The 27,570-nt window shown below is 42.0% G+C and overlaps 1 protein-coding gene across 1 annotated transcript in view; it reads left to right on the top strand.

The window, feature by feature from the left end:
- Positions 1 to 27,570, top strand: part of lonp2 (lon peptidase 2, peroxisomal) — a 105,165-nt gene that overhangs the window by 70,161 nt on the left and 7,434 nt on the right. The window contains exon 14 of the mRNA XM_061917072.1: positions 19,519 to 19,604. Coding sequence (XP_061773056.1) covers positions 19,519 to 19,604 — 86 coding nt within the window. The remainder of the gene's footprint in view (positions 1 to 19,518; positions 19,605 to 27,570) is intronic.

Genomic DNA, 27,570 nt, shown 5'->3' on the forward strand with positions numbered 1-27,570 from the left:
TAACTTACAATTTCATGGCTGCAACACGTGCCAAAGTAGTTGGGAAAGGGCATGTTCACCACTGTGTTACATCACCTTTTCTTTTAACAACGCTCAATAAACGTTTGGGGAACTGAGGAAACTAATTGTTGAAACTTTGAAAATGGAATTCTTTCCCATTCTTGTTTTATGTAGAGCTTCAGTCGTTCAACAGTCCGGGGTCTCCGCTGTCGTATTTTACACTTCATAATGCGCCACACATTTTCCATGGGAGACAGGTCTGGACTGCAGGCGGCCAGGAAAGTACCCACACTCTTTTTTTTATGAAGCCACGCTGTTGTAACACGTGCTGAATGTGGTTTGGCATTGTCTTTCTGAAATAAGCAGGGGCGTCCATGAAAAAGACCGCGCTTAGATGGCAGCATATGTTGTTCCAAAACCTGTATGTACCTTTCAGCATTAATGGTGCCTTCACAGGTGTGTAAGTTACCCATGCCTTGGGCATTAATGCACCCCCATACCAGCACAGATGCTGGCTTTTGAACTTTGCGTCGATAACAGTCTGGATGGTTCGCTTCCCCTTTGGTCCGGATGACACAATGTTGAATAGTTCCAAAAACAATTTGAAATGTGGATTCATCAGACCACAGAACACTTTTCCACTTTGCATCAGTCCATCTTAGATGATCTCGGGCCCAGAGAAGCCGGCGGCGTTTCTGAATGATGTTGATAAATGGCTTTCGATTTGCATAGTAGAGCTTGAACTTTAGTGTCAGTGGTTTTCTGAAGTGTTCCTGAGCCCATGTGGTGATATCCTTTAGAGATTGATGTCGGTTTTTGATACAGTGCCTTCTGAGGGATTGAAGGTCATGGTCATTTGATGTTGGTTTCCGGCCTTGCCGCTTACGTGGAGTGATTTCTCCAGATTCTCTGAACCTTTTGATGATATTATGGAGCGTAGATGTTGAAATCCCTAAATTTCTTGCAATTGCACTTTGAGAAACGTTGTTCTTAAACTGTTTGACTATTTGTTCACGCATTTGTGGACAAAGGGGTGTACCTCGCCCCATCCTTTCTTGTGAAAGACTGAGCATTTTTTGGGAAGCTGTTTTTATACCCAATCATGGCACCCACCTGTTCCCAATTAGCCTGCACACCTGTGGGTTGTTCCAAATAAGTGTTTGATAAGCATTCCTCAACTTTATCAGTATTTATTGCCACCTTTCCCTACTTCTGTCACGTGTTGCTGGCATCAAAGTCTATAGTTAATGATTATTTGCAAAAAAAAAATGTTTATCAGTTTGAACATCAAATATGTTGTTTTTGTAGCATATTCAACTGAATATGGGTTGAAAAGGATTTGCAAATCATTGTACTCTGTTTATATTTACATCTAACACAATTTCCCAACTCATATAGAAACGGTGTTTGTACAATTAAATACAGAACAATTAAAAAACAAAACAGTACCATACTATGTAAATAATAGAATACAACATTTAAAATATTCCACACAATAACTGTAAAGTGAAGATACATTTGCGCTTTGCAATAACTATGAACAAAGACATGATACACACTTTTATTGTCATTACAGTGAAATGTTAGCCGATGCAAAGAAGCAGTAAACTGCAGTTTAGTTGTAGGAATACTGAGTTAAGAAGTATTATTACCGTATTTCCTTGAGTTGCCGCCGGGTATATAGTATGCGCTTGCCTAGAATTACTGCCGGGTCAAACTCGTTTCGCAAAATAATTTGCGCATGCTTAGCTCAGGATTAACGCTGGGTCAAACTTGTTTTGCAAAATATTATTTTTATTAGCGCATGTCTAGAATTTTCGCCGGATCAAACTCGTCACGTCATGACACTTCACCTGTCATCATTTTCAAAATGGAAGAGGCTGATTTCAATATTTTGAAATCACATAAAGGGAAGAAGATTAAGAACTATTCAGTAGGATTTAAGGTCCAAGCTATTGAATATGCTAAAAAGAACAGTAAGCAGCTATGTTTTATTAATATACCGTAGCTGCGTGTGTCAAATATGAGTCATTAAATGACTCCAACCTCCTGGTGGTAGAGGGCGCTAGTGATCCTTCTTGCGACTACTCTGCTGCAGAAGAAGTGACAACAAGCAGCAAGAGTGAGCAGCGTGAGCAACACGGAGGATTACATATCTAAAATAAAACAGTTTTCTAAACTGAACTTTCCATCGAAGCAGTAGGTAATAAAGGATGATCTCCATCGATACAGAGAGACTTAAAACTGATGAAAGATAAGGAAGACTTCTATATAAACAAGTTATCAATGCTTTTGATCAAAAGGAGCTGTGCATGGACTTCATTTATAAGTAAAGGTAAGACCGTAATAACATTTTTTTTAATTAAATGGGCTTTTCATGATGGTATCCTTACATCACACTCAAATGTATAAGCGCAGGCCTAAATTAACTGCATGCCTTTGGTAAGCGCCAGAGGTTTTAAAATAATTAGCGCATGCTTGCCTTTACCGCATGACTTTGGTAAGCGCCGGAGTGACAAGAGGTTTTGAATTAATTTGCTCCCCGGCGGCAATTCAAGGAAATATGGTAATACTAACAATGTGTAATAACGGACATATTAGCTTTCCATCATGATATAATTACACGAGTATCTCAGCTTATGAGTTCAGTTCAATGACAGAGCTTGCACACTAAAATCAAATCACCGTCGCTCATTGAAACAAAGGGTACTTTTTAAGCATGCAAAAGAAAAGAAAAAGGTGTTCTTGTCTTACATAAGGATTGTGAATGATAGGCATGGCCATGCAGTATGCTGCTATGATCAGAGTACAGACCCGGTCCCACTAATTCTACGGAAATCGCCAAAGCCACGCGGAGCGGAATATTGACAAGTGGCCGTCTTTGCAAAGTACAGTACATATTCCGTACAATTGAACACTAAATGGTAACACCCCAATAAGTTTTTCAACTTGTTTAAGTCGGGGTTAACGTTAATCAATTCATGGTCTGAATTTGGGGCATTTTGTGGATGTTAAGACAGTATTTTCACTTGCTTTAGGGACTGTAAATACAGTTGGATATGGTTTAACGCAGGGGGCGGCAACCCACGGCTCCGGAGACGCATGCGGCTCTTGGATCACTCCGATGTGGCTCAGCTGAATATTTGCCTTTCCGGGACGTTTCCAGATTTAAGTCACTCTCCCAGATATCTCCCGGAGGTTAACATTCGCCGATTTTCACTCGGACAACAATATTGAGGGCGTGCCGTGGTGGTAATGCCTTCAACGTCCTCTAAAACATGTCGTCCCGCCCGCTTTGACACCATACCATCTGCTTTGACACCATACCATATGCGTGCTGGTGGACTATATATGGTAGGCGGCTTTTGAAATTGCACTCAAGTGACTGCAAGGCATACTAGATCAACAGCCATACAGGTTACACAGAGGGTTCAAGATTCAAGATTGTTTATTGTCATATGCGCAGATAAACAGTTTGCCCCACAATGAAAATCTTACTTCACTAGTCCACCCTTCAACAAGTCACACGGTACTTAGCTAAAAATAAAAGGTATATGCAAGGCACAGTAAGTAACATAACATTATTGCCCATTCTGATTGACAGTCAACAGTATAAATGTGGAGGTGACCTTGGGTCACAGCAGCAGTTAAAGTGTCTTTAGTGATCAAAGGTGAAGAGTGTCTACAGTGATGGTTCACAGGGGTGGTCAAGGTAGCTGTCTGTTGTTCAAAAAGACAAAAGTAAAGAGGGGGCTAGCATTCACAAGTTAGCATTCACAAGCCTGATGGCCTGTGGGTAGAAACTGTTTGTCAGTCTCGTAGTCCTGCATTTCAGGCTCCTGTATCGTCTGCCTGATGGTAGGAGGCTAAAGAGACTGTGCTGGGGGTGTGTACTGTCCTTTATGATGTTGTGTGCTCTCCTGGTGGCCCTGGTAGAGTGCATGTTCTGTAGTGAGGGGAAGGCTGCTCCTGATATGTACTGAGCAGTTTTAATCACTCGCTGGGGTGCATTCCTGTCCTTAGCAGTGCAGTTTCCATACCAGACCGTGATTGAGCTGGTAAGGACACGCTCAACCGTACTACTATAGAAGTTGCTGAGAATTTTGGGCGCCATACGAAATTTTCTCAGCCTTTTTAGGAAGTACAGTCGATGCTGGGCTTTCTTTATTGTTTGTTGGGTGTTGTGATCCCAGGTGAGGTCCTCGCTGATGTGGGTCCCGCGGAATTCACCCTGGTTTTCACCCTGTCCACCTTTGTCTCCCCTATGTACAGAGGTGTGTACTGTGCACTCCTTCTCCATGGGTCAATAATCATCTCCTTGGTCTTGTCTGTGTTCAAGGAGAGATTATTATTCTGACACCAGGCCACCAGTTCAGCTACCTCCCTTCTGAACGCTGCCACAGCTCTCCCGGTGATCAGTCCGACGACCGTAGTATCATCTGCAAACTTGATGATACTGGTGTTGTTTTGGGACGCCACACAGTCGTGTGTGAAGACTGTGTACAGTAGGGTGCTCAGCACACAGCTTTGGGGGGTCCCTATGCTTAGAAACTTTGTGCCTGATGTCTGGTTGCCAATTCTGACTGACTGGGGCCGGTTTGTGAGAAAGTTCAGGACCCAGTCACAGAGAGTTGGTGTCAGGCCAACAGTGAGGAGTTTAGCAGTGAGTTTTTGTGGGATGACCGTGTTAAAAGCAGAGCTGTAGTCGATGAATCATAGCCTGGCATAGGTGTCCTTGCCCTCTAAGTGGGTGAGAGTGGTGTGGATGATGGTGTTGACTGCATCCTCAATGGACAGGTTCTGCCGGTAGGCAAACTGTAGATGGTCCAGTGTGTCTGGGATGGTCTTCTTGATGTGTGACATGACCATCCTCTCGAAGCACTTCATCACTATTGGGGTGAGTGCAACAGGGCGATAGTCATTCAGACAGGTCACAGTGTTTTTCTTTGGCAGGGGCACGATGGTGGTGGTCTTGAAGCAGGTGGGCACAACAGCTTGTGCTAGTGACAAGTTGTATATGTCAGCAAGTACATCAGCCAGCTGTGATGAACACACCCTGAGGGCCTGGCTAGGGATGTTGTCTGGGCCGGCTGCCTTCCGGGGGTTTGTTCTCCTCAGAACTGTACGTACCTCTGCTGTTGTCAAAGTGAGTGGTGGGTCCTGCGTGCACTCTGTGGTCAGAACCCCTCTCTGTTGGTTGGTGTTGGAGACCTCGAAGCGGGAGTAGAACTCATTCAGCTCATCTGGCAGTGAGCGTTGGCTGTTTGTGACCCCCCCTGCTCCCCAGCTTGTAGTCTGTGATGTGTTGCAGGCCTTGCCACATGCGCCGGGAATTTGTGGTGGAGTAGAATCCCTCCAGCTTTTGTCTGTCTTGTCCCTTGGCCTCACTGATGGATTTACGCAGGTCATATCTGGCCTTCTTGTAGTCCTCAGCGTTGCCTGAGACAAATGCAGTGGAGCGTGCATGTAGCTTGGACCGAACATCACAGTTAATCCAGGGTTTTTAATTTGGGTGTATCTTGTATTGTTTTGTGGGAACAATGTTTTCCACACATGTGCTGATGTAGCTAGTTACACTGGAAGCATATTCCTCAATGTCCACAGTACCATCATCCCTCTCAGCAGCAGTTTTGAACATGTCCCAGTCTGTACTCCAAAAGGAGTCTTGAAGCACTAGTTCAGTGTCTTCATTCCACACTTGAACAGTTTTTCTCACTGGGGGGGCTTGCTTGAGCCGCTGTCTGTACGCTGGATTTAGAAAAGCTGAGATGTGATCATAGTCCAAAGTGTGGTCTGGGTACAGCCTTGTAGGCTCCCCTTACGTTGCAGTATACTTGGTCCAGAGAGTTTTTTTCCCTCGTAGGAAAGTTCACATATTGATGGTATTTCGGGAGGAAACTCTTTGAGTTGCGGTGGTTAAAATCCCCAGCTACCATGAACGCAGCATCGGGTTGCGCGGTCTCTTGTTTACTGATGACATCATGCAGCGGCTTCAGTCCTGTTGTGGAGTCCGCCCGTGGCGGGATGTACACAGACAGTATAAACACTGCACTGAACTCCGTTGGCAGGTAAAAAGGTCTGCATTTTACCATCATAAACTCAATGTTGTCCGAACAGTGTCTTTCAACCACCTATACGTCCGAGCACCAGCGGTTACTCACGTAAACACAGACGCCGCCGCCTCTCGCCTTTCTTGAAACCTTTGTTAGACTGAGTGCGTTGCTAGCTGGATAGCAGAGTCTGGGATGCTGTCCGAAAGCCAGGATTTCGTGAAAATAAGAGCAGAGCATTCTCTCAGTTCACGCTGGGATGTAGTCCTGGTTCTCATCTCATCCAGCTTGTTGTCGAGCGAGCACACGTTAGCTAGCAGCAGGCGAGGCAGTGGTGGTTATGTAGCTCTAGCCTTTAGCCTAGCATGTAGTCCCGCTCTCTTGCCACGTCGCCGCCTTGTTGTTGTTATTTTGTGGTTAGCTGGCTCTCGTCGTAGAAGAAAGTTGAAGTCCGTCAGACTACAAGTGAGCTCATGGTGAGCTTTTCTGATGTCCAGAAGTGCATCTCTGTTATGTCTCTCTGTTGCGTGCAAAAACTTTGCATTTAGGATGCAAATTAGTACTGAAATAAATAAAAAACGTAAATGTTGTCAGGAGGACGACGCAGAGACGTCAGCCACAGGGGGCGCCATCTTGTATAATCAAATCTCAGCAACAAGCTCTAATATCTTACTGAGATCATTTCGGATCAAAACCCTTAAAACAAGTAAAACACTTTAACATAACATCTGCTTAGTAACAATAATAATCTTATCAGACAGAAAATAAGCAAATATCACCTTTAATTGAGATATTTCATCTTACTTAGATTTCTGTTTTTGCAGTGCCTGGTTTGTATATGTAAAACTTTTCTAGTGAAGCAGAGATGCCCATAAGAAACAATGCAAATATAAATAATAGGTCCACATTTTAGTTCAAGTTTGAACACAATATAAGGTGCTAGACAGTCCTGTATAGCACCCCCCAAACCCCGTGTGTGCTCTTCTGTTGCTTATGGAGCGGTATCTTTTCCTTGCTGTGCTTGCAATAAGTCTGCTCTGGCATATTTTTTTCCTTAAAAGTCAGTCATCTTCACAATTAAAATGTGTTGCGGCACGGTCAATCATACTTGCCAGTGTAATTGATGTGTACGTGGTAGAGATGCGCGGTTTGCGGTCTCATCCGCAGAGTCCGCGGATAAACCGCAGGTCGGGTGGGTGACATGACGAAAAAATAGATTTTAATTAGACTCGGGCGGGTGGCGGTTGAACCATCCGAAACCATTTGATATACATGGTCCAGGGATCGGTATCCTTAACCATTCAAAGAGCCATTTAGGATCCGTGTCACAAAGCGAAGAAGACATTAGGAGACGATAACATTTTCAATAATGTCTGCCGGCAGCCACCCTGTTAATAATTATTAGGGCGTGCTATGAAGCCTTTGCCGTTGACGTCTTCTACAGCATGTACGATCTGTTTGTCAGTCCAGCAACATGTTGTGAAGGCTTCCGCAGACACACGCACACGACTGCAGGGCATACTGGGTGACAGAGTACACTAATGGCTGTGATATAAACAATTTTAACACTCTTACTAATATGCGCCACGCTGTGAAGCCACACCAAACAAGAATGACAAACACAATTCGGGAGAACATCCTCTCAGTAACACAACATAAACGCAACACAACAAATACCCAGAATTCTTTGCATCCATGATACTTCCTGACTATTTTATACACCCCGCTAGCAGCAAACCCTGCAACCCCCCACCGGTGCGTCGGTAAGGTGGGCGGGGTTGAGGGTGCGGGGGTGTAAAATATATTCAGGATGTCTCACAGATGCAAAGGATTCTGGGTATTTCTTGTGTTGCGTTTATGTTGTGTTACTGTGAGGATGTTCTCCCAAAATGTGTTTGTCATTCTTGTTTGGTGTGGCTTCACAGGGTGGCACATATTAGTAAGAGTTTTAAAATTGTTTATATCACAACCATTAGTGTACTGTGTGTCACCCAGTATGCCTTGCAGTCGTGTGCGTGTGTCTGCGGAAGCTATCACAACATGTTGCTGGACTGACAAGCAGATCGTACATGCTGTAGAAGGCGACAAAGCCAATGTCTTCATAGCACGCCCTAAAACTTAATAGGGTGACTTCCTGCAGTCATTCTAGAGAATGTTTGCATCTCCTATTGTCTTGTTCGCTTTGTGAAACGGGTTTAAATAGCTCTTTGAGTGGTAAAGGTGGCCGACCTCTGACGTATTTCAACGGGCGGGTGGCGGGCGGTTGCGGTTCTGATAAAATGTTGGTTCGGGTGGACGGTGGATGGATGACGACTTAGGTGATGCGGTTGCGGATGATATAATTCCCTATCCGCGCATCTCTAGTACGTGGGGTCTGAGCCGAGGATGTCATTGTGGCTTGTGCAGTCCTTTGAGACATTTAGAGCTATATGAATAAACACTTGATTGATACGGCATACTTTTTTCCACGCTGCTCTGTGAAGTGAAGTGAATTATATTTATTTTGCGCTTTTCTCAAGTGACTCAAAGCGCTTTACATAGTGACACCCAATATCTAAGTTACATTTAAACCAGCGTGGGTGGCACTGGGAGCAGTTGGGTAAAGTGTCTTGCCCAAGGACACAACAACAATGACTAGGATGGCGGAAGCGGGAATCGAACCTGCAACCCTCAAGTTGCTGGCACGGCCACTCTACCAACCGAGCTATGCCGCCCCGCTCAGTTGGCTTTTTGGTAGTCATTTTGAGTTAAAAATAAAAATGTCAAAAGGGAATCATCACACGTACTGAAAGGCTGAGAGGTGAGAGTATCTTATGGAGAAAGTGAGTCAAAGCCTGCGACCTGCGTTTTTGTCTTCAGGTGCGAAAATGAAGCGTTCATACAGAGACATAGTTCACACGAAGGTATATTTGTGCCAGTCCAAAAGTTGACATAAAAAAGGGGTTCGTAAATCGAGGTTCCACTGCACTGATATTAATGTAAGGGTTCAATGTTCAATTCAATTCAATTCAATGTTGACACAGCGCATTACCATATTTTTCGGACTATAACTCGCAGTTTTTTTCATAGTTTGGCCGGGGGTGTGACTTATACTCAGGAGCGACTTATGTATGAAATTATTAACACATTACCGTAAAATATAAAATAATATTATTTAGCTCATTAACGTGAGAGACTAGACGTATAAGATTTCATGGGATTTAGCACTTAGGAGTGACAGATTGTTTGGTAAAGATATAGCATGTTCTATATGTTATAGTTATTTGAATGACTCTTACCATAATATGTTAGGTTAACATAGCAGGCACCTTCTCAGTTGGTTATTTATGCCTCATATAACCTACACTTATTCAGCCTGTTGTTCACTATTCTTTATTTATTTTAAATTGCCTTTCAAATGTCTATTCTTGCATACTTGCCAACCTTGAGATCTCCGAATTGGGGAGGTCGATGGTGGGGGGCGTGGTCGGGGGACGGGCGAGGGGCGTGGTTAAGAGGGGAGGAGTATATTTACAGCTATCCATCCATCCATTTTCTACCGCTTATTCCCTCTAGAGCGCTGGTGCCTATCTCAGCTACAATCAGGCGGAAGGCGTGGTACACCCTGGACAAGTCGCCACCTCATCGCAGTATGTGTAGAAATCTTTATTTATAATTCAATCACTTGTTTATTTTTCAACAAGTTTTTAGTTATTTTTATATCTTTTTTTCCAAATAGTTCAAGAAAGACCACTACAAATGAGCAATATTTTGCACTGTTATTCAATTTAATTAATCAGAAACTGATGACATAGTGCTGTATTTCACTTCTCTATCTTTTTTTTTCAACCAAAAATGCTTTGCTCTGATTAGGGGGTACTTGAATTAAAAAAATGTTCACAGGGGGTACATCACTGAAAAAAGGTTGAGAACCACTGCTCTAAAAGCCGTAGATGTTAGTGTCACATATGCATGCACAGTAGATGGTAGTATTGTCCTGTTTAAGAGTGTCACAACATTGCTGTTTACGGCAGACAAATTGCTTTACGGTAGACCAAAACGTGACTGCTGTTGTTGTGTGTTGTTACCGTGCTGGGAGGACGTTAATGAGACTGCCTAACAATAAACCCACATAAGAAACCAAGAACTCGCCCTTGATCATTCTACAGTTATAACGTCATTGGGCAGACATGCTGTTTATATTGTGGGAAAGCGGACATGAAAACAGGCTGTCGACACGTCACTCGGGTCCGCATGGAGCTGGAGGGGGCGTGGCCTCCAGCTCTGCCTGAATTTTGGGAGATTTTCGGGAGAAAATTTATCCCGGGAGGTTTTCGGGAGAGGCGCTGAATTTCGGGAGTCTCACGGTAAATCCGGGAGGGTTGGCAAGTATGATTCTTGGTGTTGGGTTTTATCAATAAAATTTCCCCAAAAAGTGCGACTTATAAATGTTTTTTCCCTTCTTTATTATGCATTTTCGGCAGGTATGGCTTATACTCCGAAAAATACGGTATTTAAAGGCCTTTTTATATTATAACCACATAAACACTTTCAAGCTGGGTTTTGTTTGGCCGAGCTTGCACGAAACGTGTTTAGCTGTCAGGGTCTCTCCCAACTTGTCTTTTCTTTTGGATGGTCTTCCAGTCATATGCTGTGTTGCACTCTGTTTGTTTTGCGGTAATGTTGTGTTGAAAGATGGAATTTCCAGCTTTTAAGGAGATGCCTTCAAAATGAATTTCTTTTTTTTTTTCCTTTGGACATGTTTTTAAAAACCCGACCATGAGTGTTTCCTATAAATGATATTACTTGCGGCGGCTCAGCATTGAAGGAATGCAAGTTTGTTGCTTTTATACTTTTGTCCTCTCTTATCTTCTTTATCCATACCCTCCGCAAAAAATAATGTTTTGTATTTTTAGTGTGATGCAGAACGTATTTACTGTTTTAGGGAATTGAAAGCAGTGCTGTGAAGTTTGAATAGACGTTTTGTGGTCCTGCATATTTGTGTAAAACCAAAAAAAAACTCCTAGAAAAAGCTGAAAGTCAACACATCAGTTGTATCAAGACAGTTTTGTTCAGAAATCATTGGGCCAGATAAAATGTAATTTTTGGACAAATGTGTGAATAGGAAATAATCCAAAAGAAGGATCAGAGGTCGTGAAAATGTTATATTTATTATATATATTATGTTATATGTAATTCAAAACTACATAATATAAATTCCCGGACTATACGCCGCAAATTTTTTTGTACATTTTAAATCCTGCGGAATATAAGAAATACGCTGAGAAAGTGTTTTATTGTTTGTGCTACAGTGCCCTCTTTTGGATCTTTTTGCTCACTGCAGGTGCTGCAGTGTCCTTACACTATTGTTTTTTTCTTTGTTTTTTTGACCGGAGTACTGTTTGGTTTTCTAGCCGTCGATAGCGTTTCTCCTCGTATGAATCCTTCATTCATCACTCCAAGCAACATTTGTAAGTTTTACAGCAGGGGTGTCCAAACTTTTTTGACTCAAGGGTTGCATTGGGATAAAAAAAAAAAAAAGGGTCCAAGGCCGAAAGCCAAATAAAGTCCAAATTTATATTTGTGTTCACACACACACACACACACGTATATATATATATATATATATATATATATATATATTTTAGGCCTCCGTCAGTCGTAACGACTATGGATACTGCGCCAGTCCAGAGGTCAAGTTTAAACTCAGCGACAACGCCTGCTGTGGCTGATGAGTCCGATGTGGGAGAGGCAAACACGGCCGTATTTACTGCAGATGTAGCTGGAAGGCGCAATTGCAGGAGTGCTTGTCTTCCGCTTGGTTCTTTTTTCATTGGCTGTGGCATGGATCTTTTCCTCGCCAGTCTTCAGCTGTTTGTGAAGGACACTGCGCCATTTGTTGCGGTCAGCCGCTACATCTTCCTAATGTTCAGTGTTTATGTCCAGGGCTTTCATGTCCCGCTTGCAGATATCTTTGAAGCGCAGTTTCGGCCAGCCAACAGATCTCTTGCCAGAGGCAAGTTCGCCATACAGGATGTCCTTTGGGATACGTCCATCCTCCATACGGCACACGTGGCCGAGCCAACGCAGCCTGCGTTGTCCGAGCAGCGTGAACATGGTAGGAAGACCAGCGCGTTGGAGGACTTGGGCATTCGTCACCTTGTCACTCCAATGGATGCCGAGGATGCGGCGAAGGCAGCGCATGTGGAAGGTGTTCAGTTTGCGCTCTTGTTTGGAGTATGTTGTCCATGTTTCGCTGCCGTAGAGAAGAGTGCTGACAATGCAGGCGTTGTACACTGGCATCTTGGTAGGAGTTGTCAGCTTCAAGTTCTCCCAGACGCGGGTTGTGAGGCGCCCTAGGGTTGTGGCAGCTTTGCCGATACGTTTGTTGATCTCACCATCAAGGAACAGATTGTCACTGATGGTGGATCCCACGTAAGTAAATTGGTGTACTATTTTGAGTTGGTGCCTATCGATTGTGATGGCTGGTGGAGTGTTCACTTCCTGACTCAGCACATTGGTCTTGTTTAGGCTGATGGAAAGCCCAAAGTCTTTGCAGACCTGGGAGAATCTGTCCATAAGGCACTGGAGTTCTTGTTCAATGTGCGAAATGACGGCGGCATCATCAGCAAAGAGCATGTCCCGGATGGTTGTCTCACGGACTTTGGTCCTTGCTTTAAGACGGGCTAGGTTGAAAAGTCGGCCGGCAGATCTTGTACGTAGATATATCCCTTCTGTTGCAGTCCCAAAAGCATGTTTGATGAGCAGGGCAAAGAAGATACCGAAAAGGGTAGGAGCAAGGACGCAACCTTGCTTGACTCCGCTCTTAATGTGAAATGGGTTGGATATGCTACCCTCATACTGGATGGTTGCCTTCATGTCGTCATGGAAAGATCTAATGAGACTATGGAGCTTTGGAGGGCATCCAATCTTGGGTAGGATGCCGAAGAGCCCTTCTCTGCTAACCAGGTCGAAAGCCTTGGTGAGGTCAATGAAGGATATGTACAGGAGCTTCTGTTGTTCCCTGCATTTCTCCTGAAGTTGGCGTAGGGAGAATATCATGTCCACTGTAGAGCGCTTGGCGCGAAAGCCGCATTGAGATTCCGGGTAAACGCGCTCAGCAAGAGTCTGAAGGCGCACAAGCACGACACGGGCATAGAGTTTTCCTACTATATTCAGGAGGGAGATGCCCCTGTAATTGTTACAGTCGCTCCTGTCACCCTTATTTTTGTAAAGGGTGACAATCTTGGCATCTCTCATGTCCTGCGGCATGGCTCCCTCTTTCCAGCACTGGCAGAGGACATCATGCAAAGGCTGCAGGAGGGTGTCTTTACAGCGCTTGATGAGATCTGGGGGGATGCCATCAGTACCAGGTGCTTTGCCAATCGCTAAGCTGTCGATCGCTTTGTGAAGTTCAACAAGTGTTGGTTCAGCATCTAATTCCTCAATGATGGGCAGCTGTTCAAGGGCTGAGGCGACTACAGTGTTCTCTCTTGAGTAGAGTTCTGAATAGTGCTCTACCCATCCGTCCAACTGCTTGCCCTTGTCAGTGATAACTTCCCTGCTGGTGGTCTTTGGGGTGCTGTTTTGCTCTGTGTTGGGCCCAAAGCAGCCTTGATGCCCTCGTACATCCCTCTGATGTTACCTGAGGTAGCTGCAGACTGGATGGATTCACTGAGTTGTTGCCAGTATTCATTGGCACAATGTCTTGCAGTCTGTTGCACTTTGCTTCTTGTAATTCTCAGTGCTTGCAGGGACTTCTCATTTGGGGAGCGTTTGTATTCAGTAAGGGCAGCACGCTTTGCTTCAATGACAGGGGTCATCTCGCTGGACTTGGCAACAAACCAGTCGTTGTTTTTGAATATCTTCCTCCGAAATGTTGCAAGGACTGTTTTCTGGATGGCCTCCCTGAGGTGGCCCCATTTCTCGGAGGCGGAGTAATGCTGCTGTTCTTCAGACAGGATGTTGTTGAGGGACTTGGCAAACTTTCTCTGGAAGATGCATGCTGGTGGAATCAATGCGGGGCTTGCCTTTCTGTTTGGAGTTTTGAAACATTTTTGGTTGTAGCTAGATCTTGCAACAGACAGCTGGGTGTTATATGTATATATATATATATATATATATATATATATATATATATATATGTTATATTTATATGTTATATATATATATATATAACACCTAGCTAAATGACACACACACACACACACATATATATATATATATATATATGTGTGTGTGTGTCATTTAGCTAGGTGTTATATATATATATATATATATATATATGTGTGTGTGTGTGTATACATATATACACACATGTTCATGTATATGTTTATGTATATACATATATATATATGTGTTATGTATATATATGTGTGTGTATATATATATATATACATGTGTGTATGTATATATGTGTGTGTGTATATATAAATATGTGTATGTGTGTGTGTATATATACACACACACATATACTGTGTATATATATGTATATATACGTGTGTGTATATATATATATATATATATATACACACACGTGTATATATACATGTGTGTGTGTATATATTTGTGTATATATACGTGTGTGTATATATATACACACACATGTATGTATACACAGATATATACATACACCGGAAGTAGCAGACGATGTGCAAGTGACATCACTGGTGTGAGGACCCTCACATCTGAACATTGTTTACAATCATAGACATCGGCAGCGCGAGCGATTCTGACCGAGAGAACGACAATTTCCACATTAATTTGAGCGAGGATGAAAGATTCGTGGATGAGGAAAGTGAGAGTGAAGCACTAGGGGAAAAAAAAAAAGCGAGGGCAGTGAGAGCGATTTAGATGTTATTAGACACATTTACTAGGATAATTCTGGAACATCTCTTACCTGATTATTGTGTTACTAGTGTTTTAGTGAGATTATAAAGTCATACCTGAAAGTCGGAGGGGTGTGGTGACCGCCAGTGTCTCTTGAGTGAAGCCATGGAGGAGCCAAGAAAGTCGCAGCTGCCTCTTTGACAGCTGCAGGAAGAACGACACAAGCTCCGCTCATGTCTACGGTAAGAGCCGACTTATTACCACAATTTTCTCACCGAAACCTGCCGGTTGACATGTGGTAGAGAAACGTGTTCGCTTGACCGCTCTGTTCCATATTAAAGCTTCACAACAAAGAAACACCGGCTGTGTTTTGGTTGCTAAAGGCAGCTGCAATACACCGCTTTCCACCAACAGCATTCTTCTTTGACGTCTCCATTATTAATTGAACAAATTGCAAAAGATTCAGCAACACAGATGTCCAGAATACTGTGTAATTATGCGATTAAATTAGACTACTTTTAGCCGTGAGTGAAGCTGGGATAAAATGTCCGCTACAACCAATCACGTCACAAGCACGCGTCAACAAAAGTGTCATCGTTTTCAACAGGACACTTCGTGGGAAATTTAAAATTGCAATTTAGTAAACTAAAAAGGCCGTATTGGCATGTGTTGCAATGTTAATATTTCATCATTGATGTATAAACTATCAGACTGCGTGGTCTGTAGTAGTGGGTTTCAGTAGGCCTTTAGGCTCAAAGACAGATATGTTCTGTACCAGATTTGATCTAAATAGCCAATTTCCAACAGCAGTCTCTGGCCACCTAAATTAAAGGGATACAAAAATCATGCAATACAGCTATAACAATAAAATCATACTGCAGCATGTAATCAAATTAAGAAAAGTCTTAAAATGCCCTTTCATGGACACATACCGTATTTCCTTGAATTGCCGCCGGGGCGTTAATAAATTTAAAATCTCTTCTCACATGCGGTAAAGGCAAGCATGCGCTAATTATTTTAAATCTCTCCTCACTCCGGCGCTTACCAAAGGCATGCGGTAAAATTATGCCTGCGCTTATAAATTTGAGTGTGATGTAAGGATACCATCATGAAAAGCACATTTAATAACAAAAAAAACTTTATTATGGTCTTACCTTTACTTATATATTAAGTCCATGCGCAGCTCCTTCTGATCAAAAGCATCGATAACTTGTTTATAGAAGTCTTCCTTATCTTTCTTCAGTTTTAAAAGTATCTCTGTTTTGATGGAGATCTCACTTTATTACCTCCTGTTTCGATTGAAAGTCCAGTTTAGAAAACTGTTTAATTTAGATATGTAATCCTCCATGTTAAAAGTGCAAGCGAGAGGAAAAAATAAACGATCGCTGCTCACTCTTGCTGCTTGTTGTCACTTCTTCTGCAGCCGAGTAGTAGCAAGAAGGATCACTAGCGCGGGAGTCATTTAATGACTCATATTTGACACAAGCAGCTAGATATCAAATATTATTTATCTCATTCGCAGAAGAGACAAAGAAAATGTCAGCAATCGGGACACATGTCAACCAATAAGAATTTGGCTGGGGAGGGTCATGGCAGAAGTGCATTGTGGGTCATGGGATGCTAACTGCTATATGCTACTGCCGTGGCCAATAAAATGGATCATTTCATCGTTGGCGGTAACTTATAAAAAGTGAGAAGGGCTGAACAAAAATGGCAGCGAAAAGGAAATCATGTACTGCAGATTACAAGCTGGATTTAGTGAAATATAAATAAATGATAAATGGGTTGTACTTGTATAGCGCTTTTCTACCTTCAAGGTACTCAAAGCGCTTTGACACTACTTATGCAGCAGAAAAGGACAAGAGGAAGCGGCGCATACCTTTTGGAGTTGGCAGAGTTGTTTAGAAGCGACATCGAGGAAGAAGATTTCATAGGATTTATGGATTAGGAGTGACAGATTGTTTGGTAAAGGTATAGCATGTTCTATATGTTATAGTTATTTGAATGACTCTTACCATAATATGTTAGGTTAACATAGCATGAATTGATTAACGTGGACCCCGACTTAAACAAGTTGAAAAACTTATTGGGGTGTTACCATTTAGTGGTCAATTGTACGGAATATGTACTGTACTGTGGAATCTACTACTAAAAGTTTCAATCATTAAAAAAAAAGCACCTTCTCAGTTGGTTATTTATGCCTCATATAACGTACACTTATTCAGCCTGTTGTTCACTATTCTTTATTTATTTTAAATTGCCTTTCAAATGTCTATTCTTGGTGTTGGATTTTATAAAATAAATATCCCAAAAAATGCGACTTATACTCCAGTGCAACGTATATATGTTTTCTTCCTTCTTTATTGTGCATTTTCGGCCGGTGAGACGTATACTGTGTAGCGATTTATAATCCAAAAAATACGGTAATAATGACTAGTTAATAGCCAATATTTTCCTAATTTGCATTTCAATAAGCAACTGATTAATGGTGAATATGTTCCCCATACTAATCAATCAATCAATGTTTATTTATATAGCCCTAAATCACAAATGTCTCAAAGGACTGTACAAACCATTACGACTACAACATCCTCGGAAGAACCCACAAAAGGGCAAGGAAAACTCACACCCAGTGGGCAGGGAGAATTCACATCCAGTGGGACGCCAGTGAAATTGCTGACTATGAGAAACCTTGGAGAGGACCTCAGAAGTGGGCAACCCCCCCCTCTACGGGACCGAAAGCAATGGATGTCGAGCGGGTCTAACATGATACTGTGAAAGTTCAATCCATAGTGGCTCCAACACAGCCGCAAGAGTTCAGTTCAAAGCGGATCCAAGACAGCAGCGAGAGTCCCGTCCACAGGAAACCATCTCAAGCGGAGGCGGATCAGCAGCGTAGAGGTGTCCTTAACCGATACAGGCGAGCGATGCATCCTGGGTCTCGACTCTGGACAGCCAGTACTTCATCCATGGTCATCGGACCGGACCCCCTCCACAAGGGAGGGGGGGACATAGGAGAAAAAGAAAAGAAGCGGCAGATCAACTGGTCTAAAAAGGAGGTCTATTTAAAGGCTAGAGTATACAAATGAGTTTTAAGGTGAGACTTAAATGCTTCTACTGAGGTGGCATCTCCAACTGTTACCGGGAGGGCATTCCAGAGTACTGGAGCCCGAACGGAAAACGCTTTATAGCCCGCAGACTTTTTTTGGGCTTTAGGAATCACTAATAAGCCGGAGTCTTTTGAAGGCAGATTTCTTGCCGGGACATATGGTACAATACAATCGGCAAGATAGGCTGGAGCTAGACCGTGTAGTATTTTATACGTAAGTAGTAAAACCTTAAAGTCACATCTTAAGTGCACAGGAAGCCAGTGCAGGTGAGCCAGTATAGGCGTAATATGTATGTATATATGTATATAAAGGTATATACAGTACAGGTGTAATGTGATCAAACTTTCTTGTTCTTGTCAAAAGTCTAGCAGCCGCATTTTGTACCAACTGTAATCTTTTAATGGTAGACCTGGGGAGACCCGAAAATAATACGTTACAGTAATCGAGACGAGACGTAACAAACGCATGGATAATGATCTCAGCGTCTTTAGTGGACAGAATGGAGCGAATTTTAAAAAGTGTTACCATGTTTTGTTTACTGGTGCACCAAATGAACCGTGCATGAACATCAGCTTGTTCAAACCACAGAACCAACACAGTGCATAAACTCCCAACAAATTACACACCTGCAAATAGGTCAGCTAGATAGGGAGAAGTTTTTATTTACACGATGAGTCGGGTGTGTTTTGACCTCCGCCGAACCACTAGGGTGCGATCGAACCCAGGTTGAGAACTACTGGTCTACGAGTACAAACAAGATGAAAAGTCCTATTTAAGTTGTCCTGTAGAGCAGTGGTTCTCCACCTTTTTTCAGCAGAACATTTTTTAAATTCAAGTACCCCCTAATCAGAGCAAAGCATTTTTGGTTGAAAGAAAGAGATAAAGAAGTAAAATACAGCACTATGTCATCAGTTTCTGATTTATTAAATTGTATTACAGTGCAAAATATTGCTCATTTGTAGTGGTCTTTCTTGAACTATTTGGAAAAAAAGATATAAAAATAACTAAAAACTTGTTGAAAAATAAACAAGTGATTCAATTATAAATAAAGATTTCTACACATGGAAGTAATCATCAACTTAAAGTGCCCTCTTTGGGGATTGTAATAGAGATCCATCTGGATTCATCAACTTCATTCTAAACATTTCTTCACAAAAAAAGAAATATTTATGGAACATGACCACAAAAAATCGAGCTGTCAACACTGAATATTGCGTTGTTGCATTTCTTTTCACAGTTTATGAACTTACAATCATATTTTTTTCAAGCATTACTCAATAAATATATTTATAAAGGATTTTGGAATTGTTGCTATTTTTTAGAATATTTGAAAAAAAACTCACGTACCCCTTGGCATACCTTCAAGTACCCCATTTGAGAAGCACTGCTGGTACCAGTTGGGAATATCTCACTTTGTATTTGCTGTTCACTGACTTTTGGCTGTTTTGGGAATCGATGTTTGTCACATCATGTAATAATAGACTGTCTATTCACCTACACATCTGTCTGTAAGCAGACAAAATGCTGACTCGTCTTTTTGCATCGCTCAGATCAGGCAGCGCCTCCAGAGATGCCCATCGTGATCGACCAGGCGGCCCTCAAAGACATCCTGGGAGCTCCCATCTTCGACTTGGAGGTAATCAGGACAGCAACAGTTAGGAGAGGAAGTGCATGTGAGGAACATACAGTCCTGGTCAAAAGTTTACCCACACTTGTAAAGAACATAACGTCATGGCTGTCTTGAGTTTCCAATCATTTCTACAACTCTTATTTTTTTGTGAGAGTGATTAGAGCACATGTTGGTCACAAAAAACATTCATGAAGTTTGCTTCTTTTATGAATGTATTATGTATCTGCTGAAAATGTGAACAAATGTGCTGGGTCAAAAGTATACATACAGCAAGAGATGTCCGATCAATCGAACTGCCGATATCATCGGCCCATTAGTGCTTTAAAATGTAATATCGAAAATTATCGGTATTGGTTTCAAAAAGGAAAATTTAGGGACTTTTTAAAACGCAGGGTTGTACACGGATGTAGGGAGAACTGCAGAGCACCAATAAACTTTAAAGGCACTGCCTTTGCATGTCCAGTCACATAATATCCACGGCTTTTTACACACACCAGCGAATGCTATGCATACTTGGTCAACAGCCATACAGGTCACACTGAGGGTGGCCGTATAAACAACTTTGACACTGTTACAAATATGCGCCACACTGTGAACCCACACCAAACAAGAACAACAAACACATTTCGGGAGAACATCTGCACCGTAACACAACATAAACACAACAGAACAAATACCAAGAACCCTTGCAGCACTAACTCTTCCGGGACACTACAATATACACCCCCCGCTACCCTCTTACCCCCTCCCGCCACCTCAACTGTTTTGAGGCATGTTAAAAAAAAATAATGCACTTTGTGACTTCAATAATAAATATGGCAGTGCCATGTTGGCATTTTTTTCCATAACTTGAGTTGATTTATTTTGGAAAATCTTGTTACATAGTTTAATGCATCCAGCGGGGCATCACAACAAAATTAGGCATAATAATGTGTTAATTCCACGACTGTTCACTGTTACCGATAGCGATATCGGTTGATATCAGAATCGGTAATTAAGAGTTGAAGAATATCGGATATCGGCAAAAAAGCCATTATCGGACATCCCTACATACAGCAATGTTAATATTTGCTTACATGTCCTTTGGGAAGTTTCACTGCAATAAGGCACTTTTGGTAGCATCCACAAGCTTCTGCTTGACTTATTGACCACTCCTCTTGACAAAATTGGTGCAGTTCGGATAAATTTGTTGGTTTTCTGACATGGTCTTGTTTCTTCAGCATTGTCCACATGTTCATTAAGTCAGGACGTAGGGAAGGCCTTTCTAAAACCTTATTTTTAGCCTGATTTAGCATTCCTTTACCACTTTTGACGTATGTTTGGGGTCATTGTCCTGTTGGAACGCCCAACTGCACCCAAGAACCGACCTCCGGGCTGATGAATTTAGCTTTTCCTAAAGTATTTGGAGGTAATCCTCCTTTTTCTTTGTCAAATTTACTCTCTGTAAAAGACCAGTTCGATTGGCAGCAAAACAGGCCTAAAACATAATACTACCACCGCTATGACTGACGGTAGGTGTGGTGTTCCTGGGATTAAAGGCCTCACCTTTTCTCCTCCAAACATATTGCGGGGTATTGTGGCCAAACAGCTCAATTTGTGTTTCATCTGACATCACATGGACAAAGATAAGACCTTCTGGAGGAAAGTTCTGTGCCTGGTGCACCACCGTCAAGCATGGTGGTGGTAGTCTTATACTCCGGGCCTGTTTTGCTGCCAATGGAACTGGTGCTTTACAGAGAGTAAATGGGACAATGAAAAAGGAAATTACCTCCAAGTTCTTCAGGACAACATAAAATCATCAGCCTGGAGGTTGGGTCTTGGGTGCAGTTGGGTGTTCCAACAGGACAATGACCCCAAACACAGGTCAAAAGTGGTAAAGGAATGGCTAAATCAGGCTTTAGAAATAGCCTTCCTAAAGTCCTGACATGTGGACAATGCTGAAGAAACAAGTCCTTTTCAGAAAACCAACTAGTTTATCTGAACTGCACCAATTTTGTTAAAGGGGAACATTATCACCAAACCTATGCAAGGGTCAATATATACCTTGATGTTGCAGAAAAAAGACCATGTATTTTTTTAACCGATTTCCAAACTCTAAATGGGTGAATTTTGGCAAATTAAACGCCTTTCTGTTTATCGCTCTGGAGGGGGTGACGTCAGAATGTGACGTCGCCGAGGTAATAAAGCCGCCATTTTCATTTTCAACACATTACAAACACCGGGTCTCAGCTCTGTTAATTTCCGTTTTTTCGACTATTTTTTGGAACCTTGGAGACATCATGCCTCGTCGGTGTGTTGTCGGAGGGTATAACAACACTAACAGGGAGGGATTCAAGTTGCACCACTGGCAAGAAATCTGCCGCCAGACCCCCATTGAATGTGCCAGAGTGTCTTCACATTTGACCAGCGATGCTAAGACAGACATGGCACAGAGATGTATGGATAACCTGCAGATGCATTTGCAACGATTAAGGCAACAAAATCACAAAGGTGAGTTTTGTTGATGTTGTTGACTTATGTGCTAATCAGACATATTTGGTCATGGCATGACTGCCAGCTAATCGATGCTAACATGCTACGCTAATCGATGCTAACATGCTATTTACGCTAGCTGTATGTACATTTGAAACTAGATACCCACATTTAATGCGAAACAAACACTTACCAATCAACGGATTTAAGTTGCTCCAGTGTCACAAGATGCGAAAGTCCTGATCGTTTGGTCCGCACATTTTACCGGCGATGCTAATAAAGCAGCCATGCTATGGGCCACTTCATTAGGTACACCCACGCTATGGCCGAATAGCGTCAATAGCTATTCGCTCAATAGCTTCAATTTCTTCTTCAATTTCGTTTTCGCTATCTGCCTCCATACTCCGACCATCTGTTTCAATACATGCGTAATCTGTTGAATCGCTTAAGCCGCTGAAATCCGAGTCTGAATCCGAGCTAATGTCGCTATATCTTGCTGTGGTAACCGCCATGTTGTTTGTATTGGCAGCCCTGTATGACGTCACAGGGAAATGGGCAGTCGCATCGCAAATAGCGCAAATCAAGAACTTTAAAGCTTTTTTTAGAAATATTCCGGGAGGTGTAAAATTTTGAAAAAAACTTCGAAAAATAAAACAAGCCACCGGGAAGTGATTTTTATTGTTTTTAACCCTTTTGAAATTGTGATAATGTTCCCCTTTAAGAGTGGTCAAAAATTCAAGCAGAAGCTTGTGGATGGCTACCAAAAGCGCCTTATTGCCAAGGGACATGTAACCAAATATCAACATTTCTGTATGTATACCATATTTTTCGGACTTTAAATTGCAGTTTTTTTCATAGTTTGGCCGGAGGTGCGACATATACTCCGCAGCGGCTTATGTGTGAAATTATTAACACATTACCGTAAAATATCAAATAATATTATTTATCTCATTCACGGAAGAGATTAAGAAAATGTCAGCAATCGTCACACACACACGTCAACCAATAAGAATTTGGCGGGGGAGGGTCATGGCAGAAGTGCATTGTGGGTCATGGGATGCTAACTGCTATATGCTACTGCCGTAGCTATTAAAATGGATCATTTCATCGTTGGCGGTAACTTATAAAAACTGAGAAGGGCTGAACAAAAATGGCACCGAAAAGGAAATCATTTACTGCAGATTACAAGCTGGATTTAGTGAAATATGCAGCAGAAAACGACAAGAGGAAGCGGCGCATACCTTTGGAGTTGGCAGAGTTGTTTAGAAGCGACATCGAGGAAGATTTCATGGGATTTATCGATTGGGAGTGACAGATTGTTTGGTAAAGGTATAGCATGTTTTATATGTTATAGTTATTTGAATGACTTACCATAATATGTTAGGTTAACATACCAGATGGTTATTTATGCCTCATAGAACGTACACTTATTCAGCCCGTTGTTCACTATTCTTTATTTATTTTAAATTGCCTTTCAAATGTCTATTCTTGGTGTTGGATTTTATCAAATAAATTTCCCCCAAAAATGCGACTTATACATCGTTGTTTTCCTACTTTATTATGCATTTTCGGCCGGTGCGACGTATACTCCGGAGCGACTTATAATGAAAAAAATACAGTACTTTTGAGCCAGCAGATTTGCTGACTGTGACGGCCTCTTGTCGTGGTCGTGCAGGTTCCATGGACCATCAAGGAAAGACAATGCTGAGCAGGGTCGACTATTGTTTATTCTTTCAATAAAGCAAGCTTGTCTGCAGTAGGGACGCTTTTCAGCTCCTTCTCTCCTGCTCGCCTTCAGTCAGCCGCGTCTTCGTCGTCTGCGGCTCGCTCTTTGTCGCTCTCGATCGTCGGGTACTGCTGCTGGTTCTCCTACTTCTTCTGCCACGATCTTTCCTCCTCCCCTTTTATACTCTGTGATTTTTTTATACACTTTGATTTTTATTTTACTGTTTTAATTGATTTTACCCTTTAAAATAGTTTTTAAATCATATTTGTTTTTATTGTTTTTTTTTTTGTTTTATTCAGTCATTGGTGGAGCATAATATTGTTTTTAACATGGCTGTGCAGCACTTTGGAAACGTTATTGTTGTGTAAATGTGCTATATAAATAAAGTGGATTGGATTGGATTTATACAGCCAGAGGAGAAATATCAATTGTGTGCCGATCCACGCACCTGAATATGATTGCGACGTGGCTCCCAGCACGCTCGGCCTCTCCGCTCAGCCGCATTCTCCGCCTCCTTGCCGCCATCTTGGGCAGGGCTCCAGCGTGCCCTGCCCTACTGCTCGTTCGCCGGCTCCGCCTCTCTACACTCACATTTTCAGTAGACCCATATTACATTCATAAAAGAAGCAAACTTCATGAATGTTTTTTTTTTGTGACCAACAAGTATGTGCTCCAATCACTCTATCCCCAAAAAGAGTTGTAGAAATGATTGGAAACTCAAGACAGCCATGACATCATGTTCTTTACAAGTGTATGTCAACTTTTGACCAGGACTGTAGGTCTTCTAATCCTCAACCATAAAAGTGGAGTACTTTCCTAGTGTGTACTCAATTATTCCAAGCACTCCTCCATTTATTTTCAAATGTTGTAAATTCTCATACATGACTGTTGTTGTGACTCTTCGGGCTCTACATCTGCTGTCCATCACACTATTCTGTCATGTTGTCCTTTTTTACACATGTATCAGCTCATTTAGAAAGAATGACTTGCAACTTTTATTTAAGCCTGCAGGATTAGTGTTTGTGTGGTTTGGGATGATTACATCTCTTCTCAGTTAGTATCACTCTTTTAAATGACAATTATTGATAAATCTGTGATAAACTCCAAGACTGCTCATTTACCAGAGAAGCAAGCTGGCAACACAGGAACCTTTAAAGGCCTACTGAAATGAGATGTTCTTATTTAAACGGGGATAGCAGGTCCATTCTATGTGTCATACTTGATCATTTCGCCGTATTGCCATATTTTTGCTGAAAGGATTTAGTAGAGAACATCCACGATAAAGTTTGCAACTTTTGGTCGCTGATAAAAAAGCCTTGCCTGTACCGGAAGTAGCAGACGATGTGCGCGTGATGTCACAGGTTGTGGAGCTCCTCACATTGTTTACAATCATGGCCACCAGCAGCGAGGGCGATTCCGACCGAGAAAGCGACGATTTCCCCATTAATTTGAGCAAGGGTGAAAGATTTCTGGATGAGGAAAGTGAGAGTGAAGGACTAGGAAAAATAAAAATAAAAGACTATACAGTGGGAGCGATTCAGATGTTATTAGACACATTTACTAGGGTAATTTTGGAGAGTCAGTTTTCTGCTTATTGTGTTACTAGTGTGATTATAAAGTCATACCTGAAAGTCGGACGGTTGTGGTGACCGCCAGTTTCTCTGATGGAAGCCATGAAGGAGCCAAAAAAGTTGCAGCTACCTCTTTGACAGCTGCAGGAGGACGCAAGCTCTGCTCATGTTTCCGGTAAGAGCCGAAACCTGCCGGCTGACATGTGGTAGAGAAACATGATCGCTTGGTTCCATATTAAAGCTTCACAGCGGTGAAGCACTCAGTGGGCGGCATAGCTCGGTTGGTAGAGTGGCCGTGCCAGCAACTTGAGGGTTGCAGGTTCGATTCCCGCTTCCGCTATCCTAGTCACTGCCGTTGTGTCCTTGGGCAAGGCACTTTACCCACCTGCTCCCAGTGCCACCCACACTGGTTTAAATGTAACTTAGATATTGGGTTTCACTATGTAAAGCGCTTTGAGTCACTAGAGAAAAGCGCTATATAAATATAATTCACAATTCACACAACAAACAAAGAATACTGTGTAATTATGCGATGAAAAGAGACGACTTTTAGCCGTGAGTAGTGCTGGGATAAAATGTCCGCTCCAACCAATTACGTCATCATACGCGTCATCATTCCGCGACGTTTTCAACAGGACACTTTGCGGCAAATTTCAAATTGCAATTTAGTAAACTAAAAAGGCCGTATTGGCATGTGTTGCAATGTTAATATTTCATCATTGATATATAAACTATCAGACTGTGTGGTCGCTAGTAGTGGCTTTCAGTAGGCCTTTAAAGTACCAGTCGAGTGGAAAAAACAAGTTATTACCAAATACGTCTGATGTTTGACACCCAAAGACTTACAAAGTTTGAGAGTAAATAAATATGATCAAAATAATATCAAACTCCCGGAGATTCTCCAGCCTGACGGCGAGGTAGGAACCACTGATACTTTCCCTACCAACAACCATGCAAATCATACACACTTTTTAGGAGCCAATTATGACTATTTTAGACAAATTGAATAGAATAGAATAGAAAGTACTTTATTGATCCCTGGGGGAAATTCAGCACCACAGTTCGCTTACAATAAACAATAATAATAATAAATAATATACAACATATATTGTATAAATATAATATATGAATGATATAAATATATTCTATTCTATATATTCTATATATATATTCTATTCTATATATATTCTATCAATATATATTCTATATATTGCATGTTCTCCCCGTGAATGCGTGGGTTCCCTCCGGGTACTCCGGCTTCCTCCCACTTCCAAAGACATGCACCTGGGGATAGGTTTATTGGCAACACTAAATTGGCCCTAGTGTGTGAATGTGAGCGTGAATTTTGTCTGTCTATCTGTGTTGGCCCTGCGATGAGGTGGTGACTTGTCCAGGGTGTACCCTGCCTTCCGCCCGATTGTAGCTGAGATAGGCGCCAGCGCCCCCCGCAACCCCGAAAGGGAATAAGCGGTAGAAAATGGATGGATGGATGGATGTACATTCTACAAATGATGGTCCAGAACCTGCTACTGTAGTTTTGATCGTGAATATAAGCTATAAGTGGTGAATAACTAACAGTGATCACTTCCTTACACATGCTCAGAACTTTTCTGATTTATTTTTTTTCATGGTAGTTCTGGGCATAGACATCTTCTAAGTAGACGCAGCATGGCACGCTACTGCTCGCTGACGAGACGCAGGGCCGCCATCTTGGAGTGGTGATCCGCTCCACTCAGTGCAAGACATTTGGCAGGAGTGATGAACTGTCAGCGCATTTTGTTCATCTTACCTCACTGAATACCACTCATTTTCACCCCCTTTTTTGTCACACGTGTAGATATGATAAAGGACACATGTTTTGTTATTCATAGTTTAACAGTAATAGAATATATATATATATACATATATTTTTTTTTCTTCCCTTTTTTGTCCTGTCCAGCTTCTCAGGCAAATCATATAGTTGATGTAGATGCTTATCGGCTGTTCAGATTTACTTTACAAAAGAGAAGTGTAGGATACTTGTTGCCTTATTTGAATTTGACTTTATTAAATGTATTTATATTATCATTTGGTGCAGCCGGGCCGGAGCAGGAGGGGATAGAAAGAGGAAAAAAGGAAGACAGAGGGGGAATTTGTGGGGATAAGTGGGGGATTAGAGAGAGAGACAAAAACAACAACAGCAAATACAACAATAACAACAAAA

This window comes from Nerophis ophidion, linkage group LG12 (genome assembly GCF_033978795.1).
Source record: "Nerophis ophidion isolate RoL-2023_Sa linkage group LG12, RoL_Noph_v1.0, whole genome shotgun sequence".
Classification (NCBI taxonomy): domain Eukaryota; kingdom Metazoa; phylum Chordata; class Actinopteri; order Syngnathiformes; family Syngnathidae; genus Nerophis; species Nerophis ophidion.